Here is an 18,445-nt window from a genome sequence, read left to right on the forward strand (position 1 = left end):
CGTTTTAGAACAATCTATTCCAAATTTCAGATGCTCCACCACAATCTTCTGTTCGTTCTAGACAGTTACAATTTCTCCACATTCAAATTAATGCGACAATATGTTGCAAACCTGTGAGTTGTTGTTGCTCGCGTTTTTAGCCTGCGGAATATGTTGTTTTGTTACAGGCACATTTTTGCTGATGTCCTTTCTTATTTTTATTAGCAGCTAGTAGTGTCTATATAATTAAACTTGTTGTTACTCAGTTTTTTACCTTAGGTGTGTATGTAAGCCTGCTTTCGAAGCTAATATTGTCAGGTTGTGTTATGTTTCTCTCTTATAATGTATGCGTTGTTATTTTGTAATTGTGTGCGGCTCTGGCATTGCTCCCTTGTAAATTTCTGGGCCCTGTCAAGCTGTGTAAAACAGCCTTTAGCCCAGGAAGCCTTCTCAGGAACCACTGGGAAAATAAGGAATTTAATTTAATAGGAATCCCCATCATTATATACAAACAACGAGGAGGGTCATCCGCACGTGCGTTTGCTTTAGTATGTTGGTTTATGAATGATGTCATTAATAATGTTTGCGTTGAAGAAAATGCATCATACGAGAAAATGCAAAATGATGTGACCACCAATGCGTAGTCTTGACGACTCAGTACATATCATTGTTTTATTTATCTACACAAGCAGGTGCAATATGTAGTTCTTGTCTTCCTCAACCAAGTGAACATTTCGTGTAACCTGCCCGTAGTGTACAAAAAAGTCTAAATCGAGAACATGTCGTCATGCTTCTCATCAGTCCCGTTAACGCACAGCTCCTTCCTCGCGCTAAGCCGCGGCCTTTTTCTAACGGAAAGGTACATACCGACGAAAAACGCCACGCAAAGCCAAAGGGCCACGAAGCACACGTATAGAAACAGATTCGGCGTGTGGTCCAGGAACTGTCCCACCAGCAACGGCGGCGCCAGGGCGCCGATACCCGCTGTGATGATGACCAACGACATCATTATATTGCTCACGACGATGTAGTCGACAGTCCAGGCCACCGCCGCCGCGTAGATGGGCCCCTGACCAATGCCGTTGAGTGCGCTGCCTGCCCAGAGCACCATGGAACTCGTGGAGCCCCAGATGACGAGCATGACGGCTGCCACGGCAAGTATGACGTGCGCCCCGACTAGCATCTGGAACGATGACACTTTGATGGTGATCAGTGCTGCGGCGAGGCGGCTAGCCGCGAAGCAGAAGAAATACACAGCCGCCAGGCGAGAACCCGAGGACTTGGAGAAGTGGAGGTCACTTTTGACAGCGTACGCCGTTAGCATCTGGGAGCACGTGCACTCCAGCGCGACGTACACGCACACGTAGGCGCACAGCAGCCCCAGGACGATCCGAGTGAAGCGCACGTCTTCGACCTTCTTGGTGGCGCCAGCCTGGTCGTTAGACTTGTCCGGCTTGAAGTCGGCCTTGTCGATGAAGTAGAGCACGAGCATTGAGACGACGAGGATGAGGTGGAAGGCGCTGACGATTCCGAATGCGTAGTGGATCGTACTCGGGGCGTGTTCGGGGGTGGTTTGGTTCAGAAGTTCTAGAGGCTCGAAAGTGGTGTAACCGGTTTCATTTGAGGTCAGGTACTCCGTTAGGTTCGACGTCTGGTTGAACGACGTCACGCTCGCCGCCGTGGACAGGAATGGCTCGGCGATCAGGGGAGCCACGAGGCAGCCGACGCCAAAGGCCAGGTGAAACACTTGCAGCGCGGGGCTGCTGTTTTCGGGCCACAGCTTAATGATCCACACGTTAGAGCCTGCAGTAGAACATTTCAAGACGCATTAAGAAGCCTGATGCAAACGACTTGAAGAAGTGAAGACGCACTAAACCGTCGTTTTGACCAAGTGGCGGGATTATTGAAAATTTGTTGTAAGCGGTATTTTGGCATAAGCGGAGACGACTTTAAGCGCACATGTACTGGATTGAGTCCACGGATGATGTTGAATAAGTTAATAAGATTGATTGATTGATTGATTGATTTATTTATTTATTTACTTATTGATTGATTGATTGATTGATTGATTGATTGATTGATTGATTGATTGATTGATTGATTGATTGATTGATTGATTGATTGATTGATTTATTGATTGATTGAGTGATTGATTGATTGATTGATTGATTTTAAAGGGAAATAAGCAATAAGTCCTGATGGGGAAAAGGGAATGTTTGCACTCGCCCAAACAAATCCTATCATCCGTTCCTTTTATTATTGCTACGCAATCTATGAACTGTTTCGGGTTGTCCTGTAGGGCTACGTAGAATTGCAGCTCTTAGAAGGGTAGTCCAAAGTTCTTTTCTTTTTTTATTTAAACATAAAAAAAAAATCGCAATTTGCTAGGCGCTAACGTGAGACTTTCCGGCTAGTGCCATACTTAGGCACAAATGGCCTCGTTTGGCTGCTTTCGCTTGTCAACTAATATTTATTGCGTTCCAAAGCACAACTGTTCCGCGATTCCTTTTGGTCGAAATCTGATCACTTTAAACCGCAATTCCTATTGTGTGACTCTATGCCTTTGCATTTAGGCTCGTTTACATTTTGGATGGATAAAGCCATAACGTTCCTTGCGGGATTTACCATTCAGAAGCGTCGAGCGTTTGTAACTTGTGGCTTGGTTCGATAACGTGGTTTTTCCCTGAATCCTTCATTACACCTCTTTGCATTTGAAAGGTACATTGCAGGGGACTGCGGGTGGATTGGTGAAGGGTGAAAGGGTGAGGATTCACCACCGCTGTCAACACGAAAAGTTGAGCTACTACACCATGAACATTTCACGTGGCAAAAATAATGCCTGGCACTGATTAAATTAGTAAATCGAGTGGCTGTGCAGCAAACGGTATACGTGGGACGGCCGCACTCTCACCGGTGTCGTATGCGCCGGAGCTCATGCCCCCGACGAAGATCATGACGTGCGCCAGCCACAGGCTCCCGCTGAGTGGTATCATGAGCACCGAGACGCAGGCCAGTGCCATCATCAGTATCGACATCAGCTGGGTGTTGTACGTGTCGTACAACTTGCCACCTGCGAACACGAGAATGTGCGTGCATGATTTCGATGTGAAGCTCGATTACCGTACCCAACTGCGACGTGACTTTGCGTTCGACTCAAATGTTATAGCCTCTTAAAGGAGCCACGAAGAGAAAATACAACTTCGTTTAATTTGAAAGAACTAGGATTCAGTATCTCACTCAGCTCCATTACAGCCCTGAAAGATGTTTTTTTAACGAAAAAAAAAAGCAAGAAGTATTAAAAACTTTCAAACTTTGCGCCACAGTTACGTGTTATGAGCAAGAATGACGTCATACGGGCCAACAATAAAACATAATTTTCAGTGCGTTAACTGCACGTTAGCATTCAAGTGATGCGGTCAAATGGAACTAGAGGCCCCATTACCGACGTCCAGTCATGTGTCGTCGCGACAGGTCAGTTATGAGGCCGCCAATCGCACAAACGAGGATCCGTGACGCCATAGAAAAGTTGCAGGAAATTGGCTAAGGGTTCGCGACTGCTTCACACGTTTTCTTGAATATCTCCGTTATTTGTTCGAAGATTGCGATGATATTGGTATCATTGTTATCGGGACTAAGCCGTCTTTTTAAAAAACCCAACTTTTTTTTGTCTTCATGGCTCCTTCAACCTCCACTCTCGAGGTAGCAAATCACAAGTATATATGGCCAAAGATGTTCTGTAGCTAAGAGCCATGAAGGTTCGGGTCATGCGGGTCAACATTATTCCCACAAAGAAAGACTTGAGCCCATCTGAGACAGAACACAAATACATTCCTGGCTCTAACACTTTGTTTAATTAAATAAAAAACAGACATCCCATTGGGGTTTACAATAAACATGTACATCTCCACTAGCGTGACATCTGGGGAGGGCCGAAGCATGCAGTGTATAAGTGTATTCAAAGATTGTAAGTCTCTCTCTTTCCACACAGCGCGCGCTGATGTACGCGACATCCCAATTACGAAGACGGAGGAGAAGTGTAATTCGAAACGGATATCTGCAAATTTTAACGTTAAAGCGAGCACGGAGCGAAAAAGAAGAAAGCAAGCACGCGTGAACGAAAAACAAGTGTCCCGGTATGTTCTTTCAGTGCGCGTTTTTGCCCATGGAGATGAAACGTTCTAGCGCGAGGCGTTGGAAAGCAAGTGTCCCGGTGTTTTAGACATGAGAATACGACGACGAACGACGACGACGACGTGAGACGCCGACAGCCCGAGCCCCTAAGGTGCTTCGCCCCTAAAACAAAATCCGGGTAACAACTACGACAAAAAGAGGCCACACAACTGCGCAAAATAAAGTGAGGACCGTGGCGCGCTGTAGACAGAAGAGGCGCGTCATCGCTACCCAAGCCAACAGCAAAAAATTGACGCCGTACGATATTTCTTTTTTGCATATGACGCCGACAGGCGATGGAATTTCTGCCCACTCCATCAAGTGACACCCTCCCCCTCACCCCCTCATATTATTCATAGCCCTCCCGTATCGCTTCGCTCTTCTCATTCTGCACTTCATGAAACATATTCACGTTTTCCGGCAGTAAGCAATCAGGTGCACCAGCGGGAGTTGGGGCAAGTGGGAGACCGACTTGTCACCAGATGGCATACCAAGCAGCGAGCCGAGAAGCCCTCCAACGCATCGGGTCGTGATGAGGTGGGAGACGCTGGAGATGTTCGATTCGTAGATCTCCACCAAGTCCAGCAGCGCCACTCCCGTGAGCGCGAGGATGAGGCCCTGCGCAATGGATTAGGGCATGGAAGTAAGCACAGGCTCGGTTTTTATTGTTTTTAAAGGACCTTTTCATTGTGTGTGAGAGAGAAAAAGATAGATAGATAGATAGATAGATAGATAGATAGATAGATAGATAGATAGATAGATAGATAGATAGATAGATAGATAGATAGATAGATAGATAGATAGAGAGAGAGAGAGAGAGAGAGAGAGAGAGAGAGAGAGAGAGAGAGAGAGAGAGAGAGAGAGATTCTTCGGTAATGCATAAGTCCGCCTAAGTCATGACAAATTACACGCGAACACAAAAATAATATCTGGAAAGCGAAAACTACGCGATTTCTTCCTATTAAAGTCCTGATATAGCATGGTTTAGTTGCAATAAACTACAATAGCAGCTCTCCTTAAATAAGCTCGAACCACTTCATTAGTTTCCTTCTACGAAGCTTAATTTTCAATTTTATGGATTTGTGTTCCACTGTTTGTCACTACAATTCTAGTAAGCTATGATTGAGTTTTTCATCTGCTCCAATTCGCGGTAGTACAAGCAATACGTTACCATTACCATAAGCAACAATACCATCTTTGCTTTAACTGTTCCGTTCATGCAGTTTCACTCTCGCTAAGTCGAATGCACCACTGTTCTCAAACGCTCGTCTCAACTTGTTCGACCCCGATTTTAAGCGCCCCCTACGTACTAACGTGTCACGCTCGTACGTCGACCTTCGTTTGTCGTTTGTGGCTAGGTGTTGTCCCCATTAGGGCTGACTCTTTCACTGTCGACATGCCCTGCTTGTGATATGCGCGCCACTAAGGAGATTATTGAACACCTGTTGTGCCATCGTGACCGATTCATAACGCCGAAGAAGCAGCTCTCCACCACACGCAGCAAGCTATTTTGTGTCACAAGCGTTGCTCGTCACATTCCCAAAAGGCTACAAGAGCTTTAATTCTCTTCTAGAAGAACCACGGGCTTATCTGAACGCCTGTAGAATGTTAAAAGCGTCCAGCGTCCTTTGTTCACCCATTTCGTCATTTTGCCGCCTTAGTTTCGGGCATGTTCTTTTTTTTGTTTTGTTTTGTGTATGTTCTGTACTGTCCTTGTACTTACCATTCCCACGTCTTTTTTCTGATGTTATCCCTAATTTTCTCTCTTTTAACATATCTCGCTGTCCTCCATTTCCCTCTCAATTCTCGTATCCCTATCCACATGTGTAAAGTTGCCCTGGATAACCTCCCTGCCTCTCCTGTACTGTCCCCTTCCTTCCTTCCTTCCTTCCTTCCTTCCTTCCTTCCTTCCTTCCTTCCTTCCTTCCTTCCTTCCTTCCTTCCTTCCTTCCTTCCTTCCTTCCTTCCTTCATTTTTTATACATACATTCATTCATTAGGTTCTATCCAGACCCGCTATTCGCTGCATGTACACAAATGACCACCTGCAAGCCCGCAGTCACGTGATCAAGCTCTACACACGTGCTTGAAGCCAGCATCGTGTTTTGCTCACCAGATTTCCGAGTTCTTCTGCCTGGTTCTGCGTTAGCCTATATCTTAAACCTTTTTATCGTGTTTGCTGCTTTAATAAGACGGCCGCTTTAGGCGGCTGGTGGCAGTAAAAAAGGGGGCTTTGACAAAAACTTTTTCAGAAACATTTTTTTACTTTCATAAAAACACTTCGAACTGTAACATCTTGAAGCCCTAAAAAATATCGCCATAAAGTTAGAATCTAGGGAGTAGGCTATCACGTACCCGCCTAGCCAAATGACAAGAAAAGCGACATTTTCAGGTGGTCGTAGGTGTCACCAGGAGAGCGATTTCAACGGACCAGCGTCACAACGTACACCTTTGGTTTATTTGAACGAATGAGCCTATCATAACTCGTTGAACTCTATTTCGGCTCCGTCGAACTTGCTTTCGCACACAAAAACAGCCCGGTTTGTATTTCGCGCGTTCGTTTTTCGCACTGCCTTGATAGTAGTTCGCGTCGCGTCTGACAGATGGCGCCACCAGTCCACGGCGCGCGCGCCGCTCGTGGGACCTTCTTCTCGGTGGTTGCACTCAATCTCTGCAAGAGGTAGCGTCAACATCCCCCTCGCGAGGGGCACGATCAAATGCAGAGCATTTCCGGGGGCGCACGACGTTAAGTAGTTTGCGTTACGTTAATGTTGTTGCACTTGTGGCAACTGCTGACGAGAGAGCGCTCGTCAGCAGTAATTTGAATGAGTCAAGGATATAAGGCGCGTCCGTAGCCTCCCAATCTGTGTCGGCTTTGTGGCGCAGTGGGTTAAGCACCATGTACATTGCGTTCCGCCCGCAGGGTCGAGGGATCGAAACCTGGCGCCTGATGGTACTTTTTTTTATATATAATAGGGAGGGGTACGGTGCGGACTACGGACGCCAACGCGGGTGACATCGTGAGTTACTCAAATGCTCTGCATTTAAAAATATACCAAATATGAAAAACCGTTCGAATTCCCCGCTAGAAAACTTCAGCAGGGTGGTCATTGGGGAAGTAACAAAAACGCAACGAAAGGCTCGATTTCAGCCTGACGACATCATTTATTGGTGGAGGCTTTTGTCGGCCGTCACCAATTGCACACACTACCCAGTCCCTGTGACGTCACGGGGGCAGGGAAAGAAAGTGGATTGAAAGTCATTACATTTAGGGCCGAAGCCCTTAGGCACTGGGGCTGTTGGCGTCTCCTGTCGTCATCGTCGTAATCGTCGTCTCATGTAGTCACGGTACTAAAACACCGAAACTCACTTACACCTCACGCTAGAGCGTAACGCGGGCTAAAAAAAAACACCGGGACACTCATTTACGCCTCGCGCTAGAGAGCTTCTTGTTCCAAAGACAAAAGGCTTTGCAGAAAAGCTGTATACCTCTACCTCCCAACGGTTTCATCCCCGTTGGCAAAAATGCCTGGGCGCCAAGAATACCCTCGTAACGACAGCGGCGGCGTCACTGGTCTCGACGCCGGAGGTTTTCAAAGAAGGTTGGCCATTCTCTATCGTACGCCTCTACGCAAGCGGATCCTCCACTAGTGCAACAACTACTTCCACCACCACTACCGTGGACCGTGCTACCCAGGTGTGTCATGATGTCACCCTGCAGTGGCTTCCCAGCCACTGCGGCATTGTCGGCAACCAAAGTGCGGACTCTTCCGCCCGGTTGGCGCATCAAACAGCGACGACTGTACTCATTCCACTGTCTAGGACGGACGCAGCTAGGGCCCTCCGCATACTTGCCCGGTAAACAGCAATCTCCCAATGGTCTCCAGAAGAATTCACATGTGCACGCATTGCTGCCGTTGACCCGCACCTGCAACGTCCCCTTCCACTAAGCCTCCCATGGTCTGACGCAACTCTTTTTTGCCGTCTCTGGTTGGGGGTGGCTTTCACAAATGCTTATTCATACACAATGGGAATTAGGAACGTGTGGCATTAATTAGCATTAATTTGCATTAAGTTGCATCAATTAGCCTTAAAAGGATTAATTTGGGGCATTGCGTGCCACAAATTAATGCTTTTTCATACAGGCCCCTTAAGAAGTGCTTACGTATCTTTGGACTCGTTTTTGTATACAAACACCTGTATAACAAAGCGCGAGGGACCACGATAACTGCTCGCTTTGCTTGCCACTTTGCTGTGTGTCGCGCATTTCATTCACCCCTTATAAATCAGATAAGCACGCTATCGAGAGAAATAATCATCAGCTTTAAACTGCAATAGGCGAAAAAAAAGTCAACAATTTTCTCCTGCCCAGTAGTATGACGTAATGAATCCGCAACCACCGCCGTCCTAATGCTGTCGATGTCCACGGCGTGATCGGCGCGAGGTCAGGGAGTGGCGAGGTATGTATCTGCAGCACGTCAAATGCCGCTACCATTTCGCGGGTAGCCATAACGCTTGGCTCCTCAGCAAGTTCTTCCTCACTGCTCGTCTGATCCTTTCTGGCGTCCCTTTTCTTTGTGATGACCTCCACGATGTAGTAGAACGTCACCCCTTCGCTGTAGGGACGTTCACAACACACAGAAAACGTAGGAATCTGGCTAGGCCATTTTGCATGCTTCGTTGTACAGGCTATTTGGTAGTAGAAGCGTTCGTTGTAGCGGCGTTCGACTGTAAACGTTACTTTCTCTGTGTCTAGACGAATCGTAAAGGATTTGCGCTTACCAATCCTAGGATACCGAAGCAGAGGTTGCACGTTCGGCCCAATTTGAGCCATAGCTCGGCTCTTGGAGACAACATCCTCGTCACAGCAGCGCGATTCTTGCCGGAACGAAGGTGTTCTTGAGTAGCGTGGGAGCCTACTCCTTTCGCATCTGGCTCGTTACTCCGCAATCACCCAATGGCCCCTCTCACGTTATCCGCCCGTAACCCGGGTGCGAACAAGATGTCAAGATAAGGTTTCGCAGAAGGCGGTTTGAACATCTCTATCTCCCACTCCGGTCGCCTTAAGCAGAACGGTGGCCCTGCGATCATCTCAGCTCTGTACGATAAGAACTCCTTATTGCCGTCATTAGGCGCCCGACGATTACCGCACGTCCATACATAGCCACACCTTCTGTCGCCACCGGTGCGCCGGAAAGACGTCTCCCTTTCGGCTCCGAGAGGCCATCGGCGGAGGCCGCTTTCTCTTTCTCTGATATGCGTTGCGAGGAGGCATTTCGGCTTCCGTAATCCTCTATATCGCACTTAAGGATATCGCATCATGTTGCCGCGTGCTACCTAGCTGCCAGAGGTACTGATGATACACTTCGGGAAAAAATCGGATTGACCCACCGGAAGTAGGTCCTGATGATGATTGGGATGCCGTGACGTACGTACGTACAGCCACGATCAAAAGTTTGCGGACCAGGAAAATGGCAATTTTAGGTTATTTTTCTTCCGGTAGTAGCCCGACAGACTGCCGCGTGCATGTGAGATGTGGTAACGTGGTATAGTTACTGAAGTAATGAAAAATACGGCACAAAGTACCCAGGGCTGCCGCGCGGCAGAGAAATAACCCGAAATTGCTGCTTTCGTGGCCCGTAATCTTTTGCTCTTGGGTGTACGTACGTACGTGCGTACAAGAGCAAAAGCACCTGCTTACCCTATGATAAAACGAATGTGATGCTATCTTCTGCTGGTTTAAGTAAACGTACCTGCGCCCGTAAGTGTCCCCAACGTTGTACATCACAGGCCATGGGCGCTGCCAACAGAGGCGCCCCTGAAAACCTCGTGGCGGACCGTACAGAAACCCGTGACAACAGGTGGTTCTGGTCGCTTTTTATTGCCGCTTCCAGAGTTTCTGAAGCTTTGTGACGGATCTCCCTAGGCAGGCGAGGTGGGGGACAGGGAAGGAAGGGGGGGGGGGGGTCGCATGTGGTTCATAAGGGGCTTTTTTCTGCGACCAAACATTTCTTGAATTCATTTCACACTCTCGTTCTTCTGTTATTCCTAAAATACGAAAAACCATTACAGGAACTCCCTTCCTACCTCAATGGGAGTTGTCGGATAAATGCGAAAGCCTGTATTCTACATGCCGAGTCACTTTAAAGCCGCTTCCCTGCTATAAACAAATGTATTGCTGAGAATACATTCTTAGGGACAATAAAAGCAGTCTAATGTAAAATAAGGAAGGCGCTGGGGCATTTTATTAAATACCTCCATTAGACCCCATATACCCGTAAGGTGCAATATACACCAAGGCGACTTTGCTACATCATGTGATTGTATTGCTAAAAAGATGTATCTTCAGGGGCAATATGGGAATCTGTTGTCAAAGTATGAAAACTCTAGCTTAAGCTTCTACTAATTTTTTTTTCTCGTAATACCGCATGCAACACTAAAAAATTTCCCCGCATTTCCCCGAGGGGAAGAATGTGAAAGTGCGAATGCAGGAGTTGAATTTGCGCGGTTCGGTAATGTTCGCGAAAGAGAGATCACACACACACACACAACTACAAAGAAAGAAAGATGCATTTATTCACAGACACCTATTTGTGTTGTCGTTGTACTTGATTGCTAGAGCGGATCTCAGCTTTGAAATTTCGTGTCAGTACTCCTTTAAGCGGGTGCATTAGCCCTTCTCACGCCCGATTCTTGGCCAATCGCCCTAAGTGGGTATGTGCTCAAGAAATTAGGAACTCTTCTTGGCCAATCGCCCTAAGTGGGTATGTGGTGCGGACGGACGGACGGCGGTGGACGCGTTATTCAGATTACTTGGCCAATCGCCCTAAGTGGGTATGTGCTAAAGAAATTAGGAACTCTTCTTGGCCAATCGCCCTAAGTGGGTATGTGGTGCGGACGGACGGACGGCGGTGGACGCGTGATTCAGGGTCGCTTAAGAAGTGCATTCGCACTTAAAACGATCCACAGTGATCCCCTTGAAAGTCGGCTTCAGTACTTATCGGAACTGTCCTGCAGGTGAGACATTCCTTTAGAGAAATATAGACAGTATTACATGAATATATGAAGGCGGGACTTTTATTATTTGCGTTTTCTGGTGCCATGAAAGCGTTGCACAGAAAGAGTTGCAGACACGCACGCGGGTTTCCTCGTAGTCTCCTCAAGAAATGCTTGCGAATTAAAAAAAAAAAAAAAAACATGCGTCATATAGACATCCTTAGTAGCACAGTTTTCAAACATGTCGTTCACAAAGCAGAGTAATCTTTTTTTCATGCCTGAGGTTAGCTTCTTCCGTGTGAATTAAACGCCCCATTGATGTAATAGTACCATTGCCTTGCCATGTAACGCTATTTTCATTGGATGTAGAGAGAGCTTCTCTTGCCTCCCCCCGCACAAGGCTCTCAAGTAGCACTCACAGCACTGGCGCCATTTTTTTTTTCAACACGCTCTCTCTATAGCTAGGACCTAACAGATCGCCTCCGGCAACAGAGAGATGTAGGCAAAAATCACACGTTAGCGTAGCGCCACCCTGCGGTGCCCACTCAAATCCCCGATATCATAAAACTGCACCGAACCTTCACCGTAAGGAAAAAGTCATAAACAATTTAAAGAAAAGTCCTAGGGCCTTCGTCGGCCCTACGACTTGATGGCTTATGTTTCCATAAAAAAAAATGTCTTTTCAGCTATGCACTTGTGCTTAGAGGTGAAGCCGACTTTACGAAATCGTGCTAAGCTTGGTTTTTTAAGATGGCTTTCCCGCATTAAGTGTTTCACAGGAAAGCACGTCCATCTCCGGAGGGACTATCATTACAGAAAGTGGCTCAAACTCTTGTTTTATTTGCTATCCGGAAACAATTATATGAGAATTAGCAGCTAAGACGACTCTAACATTACGTCGAGTTTTATTTTTCAAAGGAAGTCCACCGTGAAGTTGTAAATATTGCGAAATTCTCGTTTGCGGTGAATATATGGGCTTCTACGGGAGGTAAACGGACAGCTCCACGTTTACCCACTGAAATAAAACTCTATTTCGAGAAAGTTTCATTCAGGTAATTAACCAGGAGGTATTCTATTCGCAAATTCAAACAAACGTGCTTTGCTTCGACCCGGTAAAAGCATGCTACCGCTCACGTTGAGGCTCGGCACCACAGCTTTGCTGGTCCTCCTTCTTCACAGAGTGGAAGGTCATTGAGTTCTGCTTGTTTGTTTGTTTGCTTGCTTGCTTGCTTGTGTGTTTTGATTGATTGATTGATTGATTGATTGATTGATTGATTGATTGATTGATTGATTGATTGATTGATTGATTGATTGATTGATTGATTGATTGATTGATTGATTGATTGATTCGAAGAAGGCCGAGTGACTGGCCCATATAACCTACCGCAGGCGCGACGATAATACGCGATGCGCATGTTGTGCAGTCCTCCATTAACATTGGCGCCTTCCAGATTTCTTTCAAGACAAGGTGCCGTTATTTCTACGCTTTGAGAGTGTCTCGCCACGAAAAAGTGGTTTGCGCGTCTTTGCCCGGATTAATGCTATTGCGGAAGCAACAGATGGTCTATGTCTGCAACAGTTTTCGCCGTCGATCTGCTCCCTGAGTTGCGGAACAGCGAACAAAAGATCACGTTGCTGCGGTAGCGTTGCCTTCGCTCCGCGGCCTACGTTGTTAGGGAGGCTTCAAGTGGTAGCGCTGCTCGCCACCTGCCTCTGCTGATGCGCCGGTCGCACAGCGTCTCGACGGGCCCTCGCCTCCCGCGACCTCTTTGTAATGTGGAGCTCTGAGTCACTGCAGGGAGGCTAAAGAGGAAGGAACGGAAGTAACGGTGACGAAATGGCGATCCCTTCCTCAAGAAAGTCGGGAGAAGCGCGGAAGCTGAAAGCGCGTCCAACCTTCGCTGAGTGCGTCTAGTCGGTCGTAAAACCTTCAAAGACCCAAATCACACACGCAAGACGAACCCATGCGACGATTTTTCGCCGCCTAAGTAAGGACATCTACAAACGATCTAAATGCATACCGATACGTGGTTTATGAGAAAAGTGTATATAATTGTTCTCCTTCTTAATGATTGAGTCTGACCTCAAACTGTCCCTTTTTTCGCGATTTTCGAGTAATTGTTTTGACACAATAGAAGCCCGGTTTTACGCACGCGCCGTGTGTTCAGAGATCTTATCAGTGCTTTTCGGTCGACCAACCTGTCTATGGGAGAATGTATTAGTTTTTTGGACAGAACGCCATCATTTCCACTATGAAAGCTTTCACTTTAAAAAAGGAGCGACAGGCAGCAAGTGCCGCTACTTAAGGAGGACTCACGTGACCACATTCCTGTGGTACTTACTAATTCATGACCCACCGTGTACCAATCGTGCACCAGTCGTGTACCAAAAAGCATCGTGTACCAATACGAAAGGTTTTACGAATTCATATAAATGTTCCTCACAGCTCAGTTAACAACTTTTAGAAATATTTCACTTCTTTACTGAGATAAAAAATAAACAAGAAACGCGTTTTGGTTTCGCCACTTTTTACTAGATGGCGCTAGCTGTCTAGCAACCAAGAGTTTTAGTTCCTTATTTTAGTACAGAAGGGACAAATCTCTAAGGTGAGGAAACTAGGCCGTTCTGAACATTGCAATGTATTTGTAAAGCTATTTGTATTTGCGCACGATTGTTTTCAAGTCCGTGGGTTATGAAGTGGTAGCTCTGAGATGGTTACAGTGCACAGATTTGTTTGCACTGTCAACGAGACGCTGGAGAGGCACGCCGTGTTGCGGACTGCTGAATGCGGAGCAAGGCGCGCTCATCGGGCCGGGCCTTACTGTGCAAACGAGAGGGACGACATTTTCACACATTTTTTTTAATATCCACGCGGGATCTTCAATTCAAATTTTATTGAGTGACAAACGAAGATGTTCTCTTTTTTTTCTCACGAGGATATCACCTAATGAATGGAGCCGGTCGCGTAGCTGAACGCTAAAAAGAAGACATGTCGCGGGCCTTGTCACCGGTTCTGTTCGCGCACACCTCCTTGCTCGCACTGAGCAGTGGCCTCCTCCTTACGTAAAAATACATGCCGACGAAAAACGCCACACAGAGTAAGAGCGCCCCGAAACACACGTAGAGAAAAAGGTTCGGATAGCGGTCAAGGAACAGTCCTACAAGAAGCGGTGGTGACAGGGCGCCAATTCCCGCAGTGACTATGACTATCGACATCATTTTGTTGCTCATGACGATGTAGTCGACAGTCCAGGCGACCGCCGCCGCGTACACGGGGCCCTGACCAATGCCGTTTAAAGCGCTGCCGGCCCAAAGCACGCTGGAGCTCGTGGAGCCCCAGATGACGAGCATGACGGCTGCCACGGCAAGTATGACGTGCGCCCCGACTAATATCTGGAACGAGGACACTTTGATGGTCATCAGCGCTGCGGCGAGGCGACTTCCCGCGAAGCAGAAGAAATAGACAGCCGCCACGCGAGATGCCGAAGACTTGGAGAAGTGGAGGTCACTTTTGACAGCGTACGCCGTTAGCATCTGGGAGCAAGTGCACTCCAGCGCGACGTACACGCACACGTAGGCGCTCAGCAACGCCACAACGATCCTGGTAAAGCGCACATCTTCGACCTTTTTGTCGGAGCCAGCCTCGTCGTTAGACTTCCCCGGCTTGAAGTCGGCCTTGTCGATGAAGTAGAGCACGAGCATTGAGACGACGAGGATGAGGTGGAAGGCGCTGACCATTCCGAACGCGTAGTGGACAGTAGTAGTGCCGTATTCGGGTGAGGTTTGGTTCAGCAGTTCTAGAGGCTCTAAAGTGGTGTAACTGGTTTCATTTGAGGTGAGGTACTCCGTCAGGTTCTGCGTCTCGTTGAAGGACGTCACGCTCGCCACCTTGGACAGGAACGGTTCGGCGATCAGAGGGGCCACGAGACAGCCGACGCCAAATGCCAGGTGGAAGACTTGCAACGCGGGACTGCTGTTTTCGGGCCACAGCTTGATGATCCACACGTTAGCGCCTGCGAGGGGACATTTCAAGCCTTATTAACGTTAGGTAAACGTCTTTAAAGGAATATAGGCAAATTAAATGACCAAACTGAAGAATGGGAGTTACTTTTTTAACCGAGCACGTTCGTTTATCAGAAAATTGAAGCACGTTTGGATCTGCGTAGTGAAAGTCAGTATATCAAACAAGCATTCGGTGACATATGGAACGACACACCAAGCATATTGATTTCTCAGTAACCCTATATCCTGCATTTGGTTATTATTTGAAAAGAAGGTGGTTTGTGTCGAGCATTCGGTTACGTACAGATCAATAATCGCCCCTGGCAAGGATGCACGCTCGACGTTTTGGCGAGAAAAGAAGGATGTCATTAGCGAATCACAAAGTGCACTGCACGAAAAACAAGGATGTGCTGCTGTTGCGTACGAGTCGTAGCATTTTGTATCTCTGTAAACAAACAGCTGTGCTAAACGACGTGGCACTCTCGTCGCAATCCCGGCCACATCACCTTTATATGTGACTGCAGTCATGAAATATTGAATGAAATTTTGTAGCGAACTTCAGTGAGCTGGCTGGCTGGGTAAGTTGGTAAGTATATAGTATAAATTTAGCGCGCAAGAGATCACACCAAGGAAGAATAAAGAAGACGAGCTCTCGTTTTGTTTATTTTTCTTTCGTATCTTGTCCATCGCGCTGACTTGTCCTTCGAGGGCTGTGTTGAGCGCGGAAGTAGTAAGCTGCCGCGGTTAAAGGGACACTAAAGCGTAGAAAATAGTTGTCCTCTAACACTAGATTACATTGCAGTGAATGCAAATATACCAATGGCAACATCGGTTGCTTATTAATGCGAAAAGCGTGAAAAGCATGTGCCGCTTTTCCGTGCGCATTCCCGCACTACGATTTGAGTTGCCGCAAACCATGAAAGGGGAAGCGGAATCGGTGGCGGTATAAAACGTATTAAGAATTTAAAAGTACAAAAACACGTACAATAAGATTTTTTTTTATTTCAGGAAGGTGAGGTGAGACGCACCGGCGTCACCTGTAAGGTTGATTACACTACTGCTCCGATAAAAAAGCAAAACATTAATCACCACCACTACCACAACCCTTATCATCACAATTCTCGTCATCATGCTCATCATTATCGTATGTAGCGCTCATGGCATACAACTCTAAGATATAACGTTACCGTTCGTGCATGGGTCTGGTGAAGTTGTAGATCCGTTCTTGCTGCCTATGTTGTTCAGCCTTCCTGTTTCACCGAACAGCAACCGTAGGAATGGAAAACCTGAGATATGACTGATTCCGAATGCCAAACAAAGGCACCCCGCAAGGATTCGTCATCTCCCCCGTGTTATTCAACATTACGATGATCAAAATACAGTTGAACTTCGTTATAACGAACACTGATATAGCCAATTATCGGCTTTAGCGAACTAAATACGAACTTTGGTAGGCCACGCTTCATTCCAATGACCCTTATTCTTTTTATAACGAAAGTGAAACTGTGAGGCCAGCGCACTATCGGATATAACAAAGAAATATTTAAGCAGTACGCTGAGAAGCCACTTGGCAAAACGCCCAGCGTCCAAAACTGCAGAAGTAGAAAAAAAGTCCCCTTTGTTTGTGGGCACTGCGGAAACTTCACTCTGCTCAGTGCTGTGAATAGCCACCAGACAAAGATCACATCCTTACGCGAAAAAATAGGAACGCAGGCCTGTTTTGTCAAATGAGCTTGATTTTGTTGTAATTTCCCGTTTCATGTTCTGGTTCATTGAGCTTGAAATGCCGCCCGCTAGAAGAAAGATAACGGCTACATTGTTTATAGCACGTTCGAAGATCAAAATATTGCGTTTTGGTATCAAGGATTTTCAGGAGCCAGATTACCGATTGGTTCGAACCCATTTTTAGCTCTACAGCTACAACGAGTATAGGATATAACGAACTAAATCACCGTCCCTATACTACTTCGCTATAACGAGGCTCGACTGTATAGGGAAGCCCTAACAAATTCACGGGCGTAGGGAACGTCATCTACGCAGATGATATTACGCTATGGGCCTCCATAGGAAACCTACGGCAGCAAAGGAAACTGCAAGACGCCACAAACGTAGTAGTGGAAAAGGCAAGAGAGAACGGCCCCGCACACTCACAGAAACTCGAGGACATCCGAATCTACCCAACGAAACAACTGCCTTCCCAAACCCAAATTGGAACAAAGACCATCTCCGAAAAAAGCATAAAAATACCAAGAATGACAGTGCACAGTAATAACCATATGTATGCAGCGATGGAGAAGCTCAAGAACACGACAACAAAACTTTTCTGGATCACAAGAAGAATGACAAGACCCAGAAGCGACGTGAGCGAAAAGGGACACTCGGACTTGTCCAGGCACTCATAATCAGCTGAGCCACATGTAGTCTTCCTTTCCAAATCACCATGAAAACCCAAGAATAAATCATAGAGGCCAACAAAAAAAAAAACGGCATGCAAGGCACCATCAGGTTTCCCTCTCTATATATCAAATGACTAACTATCAGCCCTGGACATCTTAATACGGTGCAAGAGCTAAGAGAAGCTGTACTAGCTGCCAAAAAAGACTTAGCAGGAAGAGCCACCTTGCGCCGAATGGGAGCACCACAAGAATCAAGGAAGGCTGGATGACGAACATGACCTTAACTCAACGCAAAAGCCTGATCCCATAGAACCTACCCAAGAACATGCACCCCATCCTCCCCAAGGACAGAAGGGTCGCCATAATGAAGTACCTCAGGAAAACCCTCCAACAGCAGAGAAACAGAGTCTAGACGAATACAAGCACAGGCGCAAACTGGAACTCAACAAAACTAGCGGTGGACCACCTAGGCGAACTAATAGACTACATAACCATCGAAGACTTGGACACGAATGAAGCGCAGACTAGCGCCGTCCTTCTAGCCCTAAGATGGGGTGACAACAACGAAAAATCTTTGAACAACTTCGCGGACTCGAAAAGAACCATCTTAAACTTAGTGGCAGGCAGTGTCCCCAAGTTCGCGCAGACGATTCTCCCTCCAACCCTGAAGCACAAACGCACCATCATCTGGTGCCCCTGTTTCGAGGAACTAGGCGAAAACGAGATGACCGATGAGGTAGCGAGGTTCCTAACGCTCCGCGCCAAATCCGAGCACTCGTACAGTCTTCCCCCTCCTGGAACCCTCCAGGAACGCCTCACCAAGCTTCGTCCCAGCAGACAGAAGTTGCCCCCACCACACAAACACCTAAATACCTACGAAAGTCAAACACTAAGGAAAATTCA

The 18,445-nt window shown here is 47.0% G+C and overlaps 2 protein-coding genes across 5 annotated transcripts in view; both read right to left on the reverse strand.

Moving 5' to 3' along the window:
- Positions 1-633: 633 nt before the first annotated feature.
- On the reverse strand, positions 634-9,154 carry LOC144162925 (sodium-dependent glucose transporter 1A-like). 2 transcript variants are annotated; one of them, XM_077693651.1, is made up of 4 exons: positions 8,931-9,152; positions 4,641-4,767; positions 2,891-3,049; positions 634-1,782 (listed from the first exon to the last, which is right to left on the reverse strand). In XM_077693651.1, exons 1-4 carry the CDS (start codon positions 9,003-9,005, stop codon positions 746-748), a joined length of 1,398 nt encoding a protein of 465 aa, XP_077549777.1. In that variant the 5' UTR covers positions 9,006-9,152; the 3' UTR covers positions 634-745. The 2 variants fall into 2 exon arrangements, with proteins under 2 accessions (XP_077549777.1, XP_077549778.1); XM_077693652.1 differs by lacking the exon at positions 4,641-4,767 and having other exon boundaries at positions 8,931-9,154.
- Positions 9,155-13,988: 4,834 nt separating this feature from the next.
- The window catches only part of LOC144162928 (sodium-dependent glucose transporter 1A-like), a 91,989-nt gene continuing 87,532 nt past the window's right edge, over positions 13,989-18,445 (reverse strand). For all 3 annotated transcript variants that reach the window (XM_077693657.1, XM_077693655.1, XM_077693656.1), the window contains one exon: positions 13,989-15,157. In XM_077693657.1, the coding sequence (XP_077549783.1) occupies positions 14,121-15,157 (1,037 nt within the window). In that variant the 3' untranslated portion in view covers positions 13,989-14,120. The remainder of the gene's footprint in view (positions 15,158-18,445) is intronic.

The sequence above is a fragment of the Haemaphysalis longicornis genome, unplaced genomic scaffold, assembly GCF_048455015.1.
Source record: "Haemaphysalis longicornis isolate Haplotype H1 unplaced genomic scaffold, Haemaphysalis longicornis Haplotype H1 scaffold_12, whole genome shotgun sequence".
Taxonomy (NCBI): Eukaryota; Metazoa; Arthropoda; class Arachnida; order Ixodida; family Ixodidae; genus Haemaphysalis; species Haemaphysalis longicornis.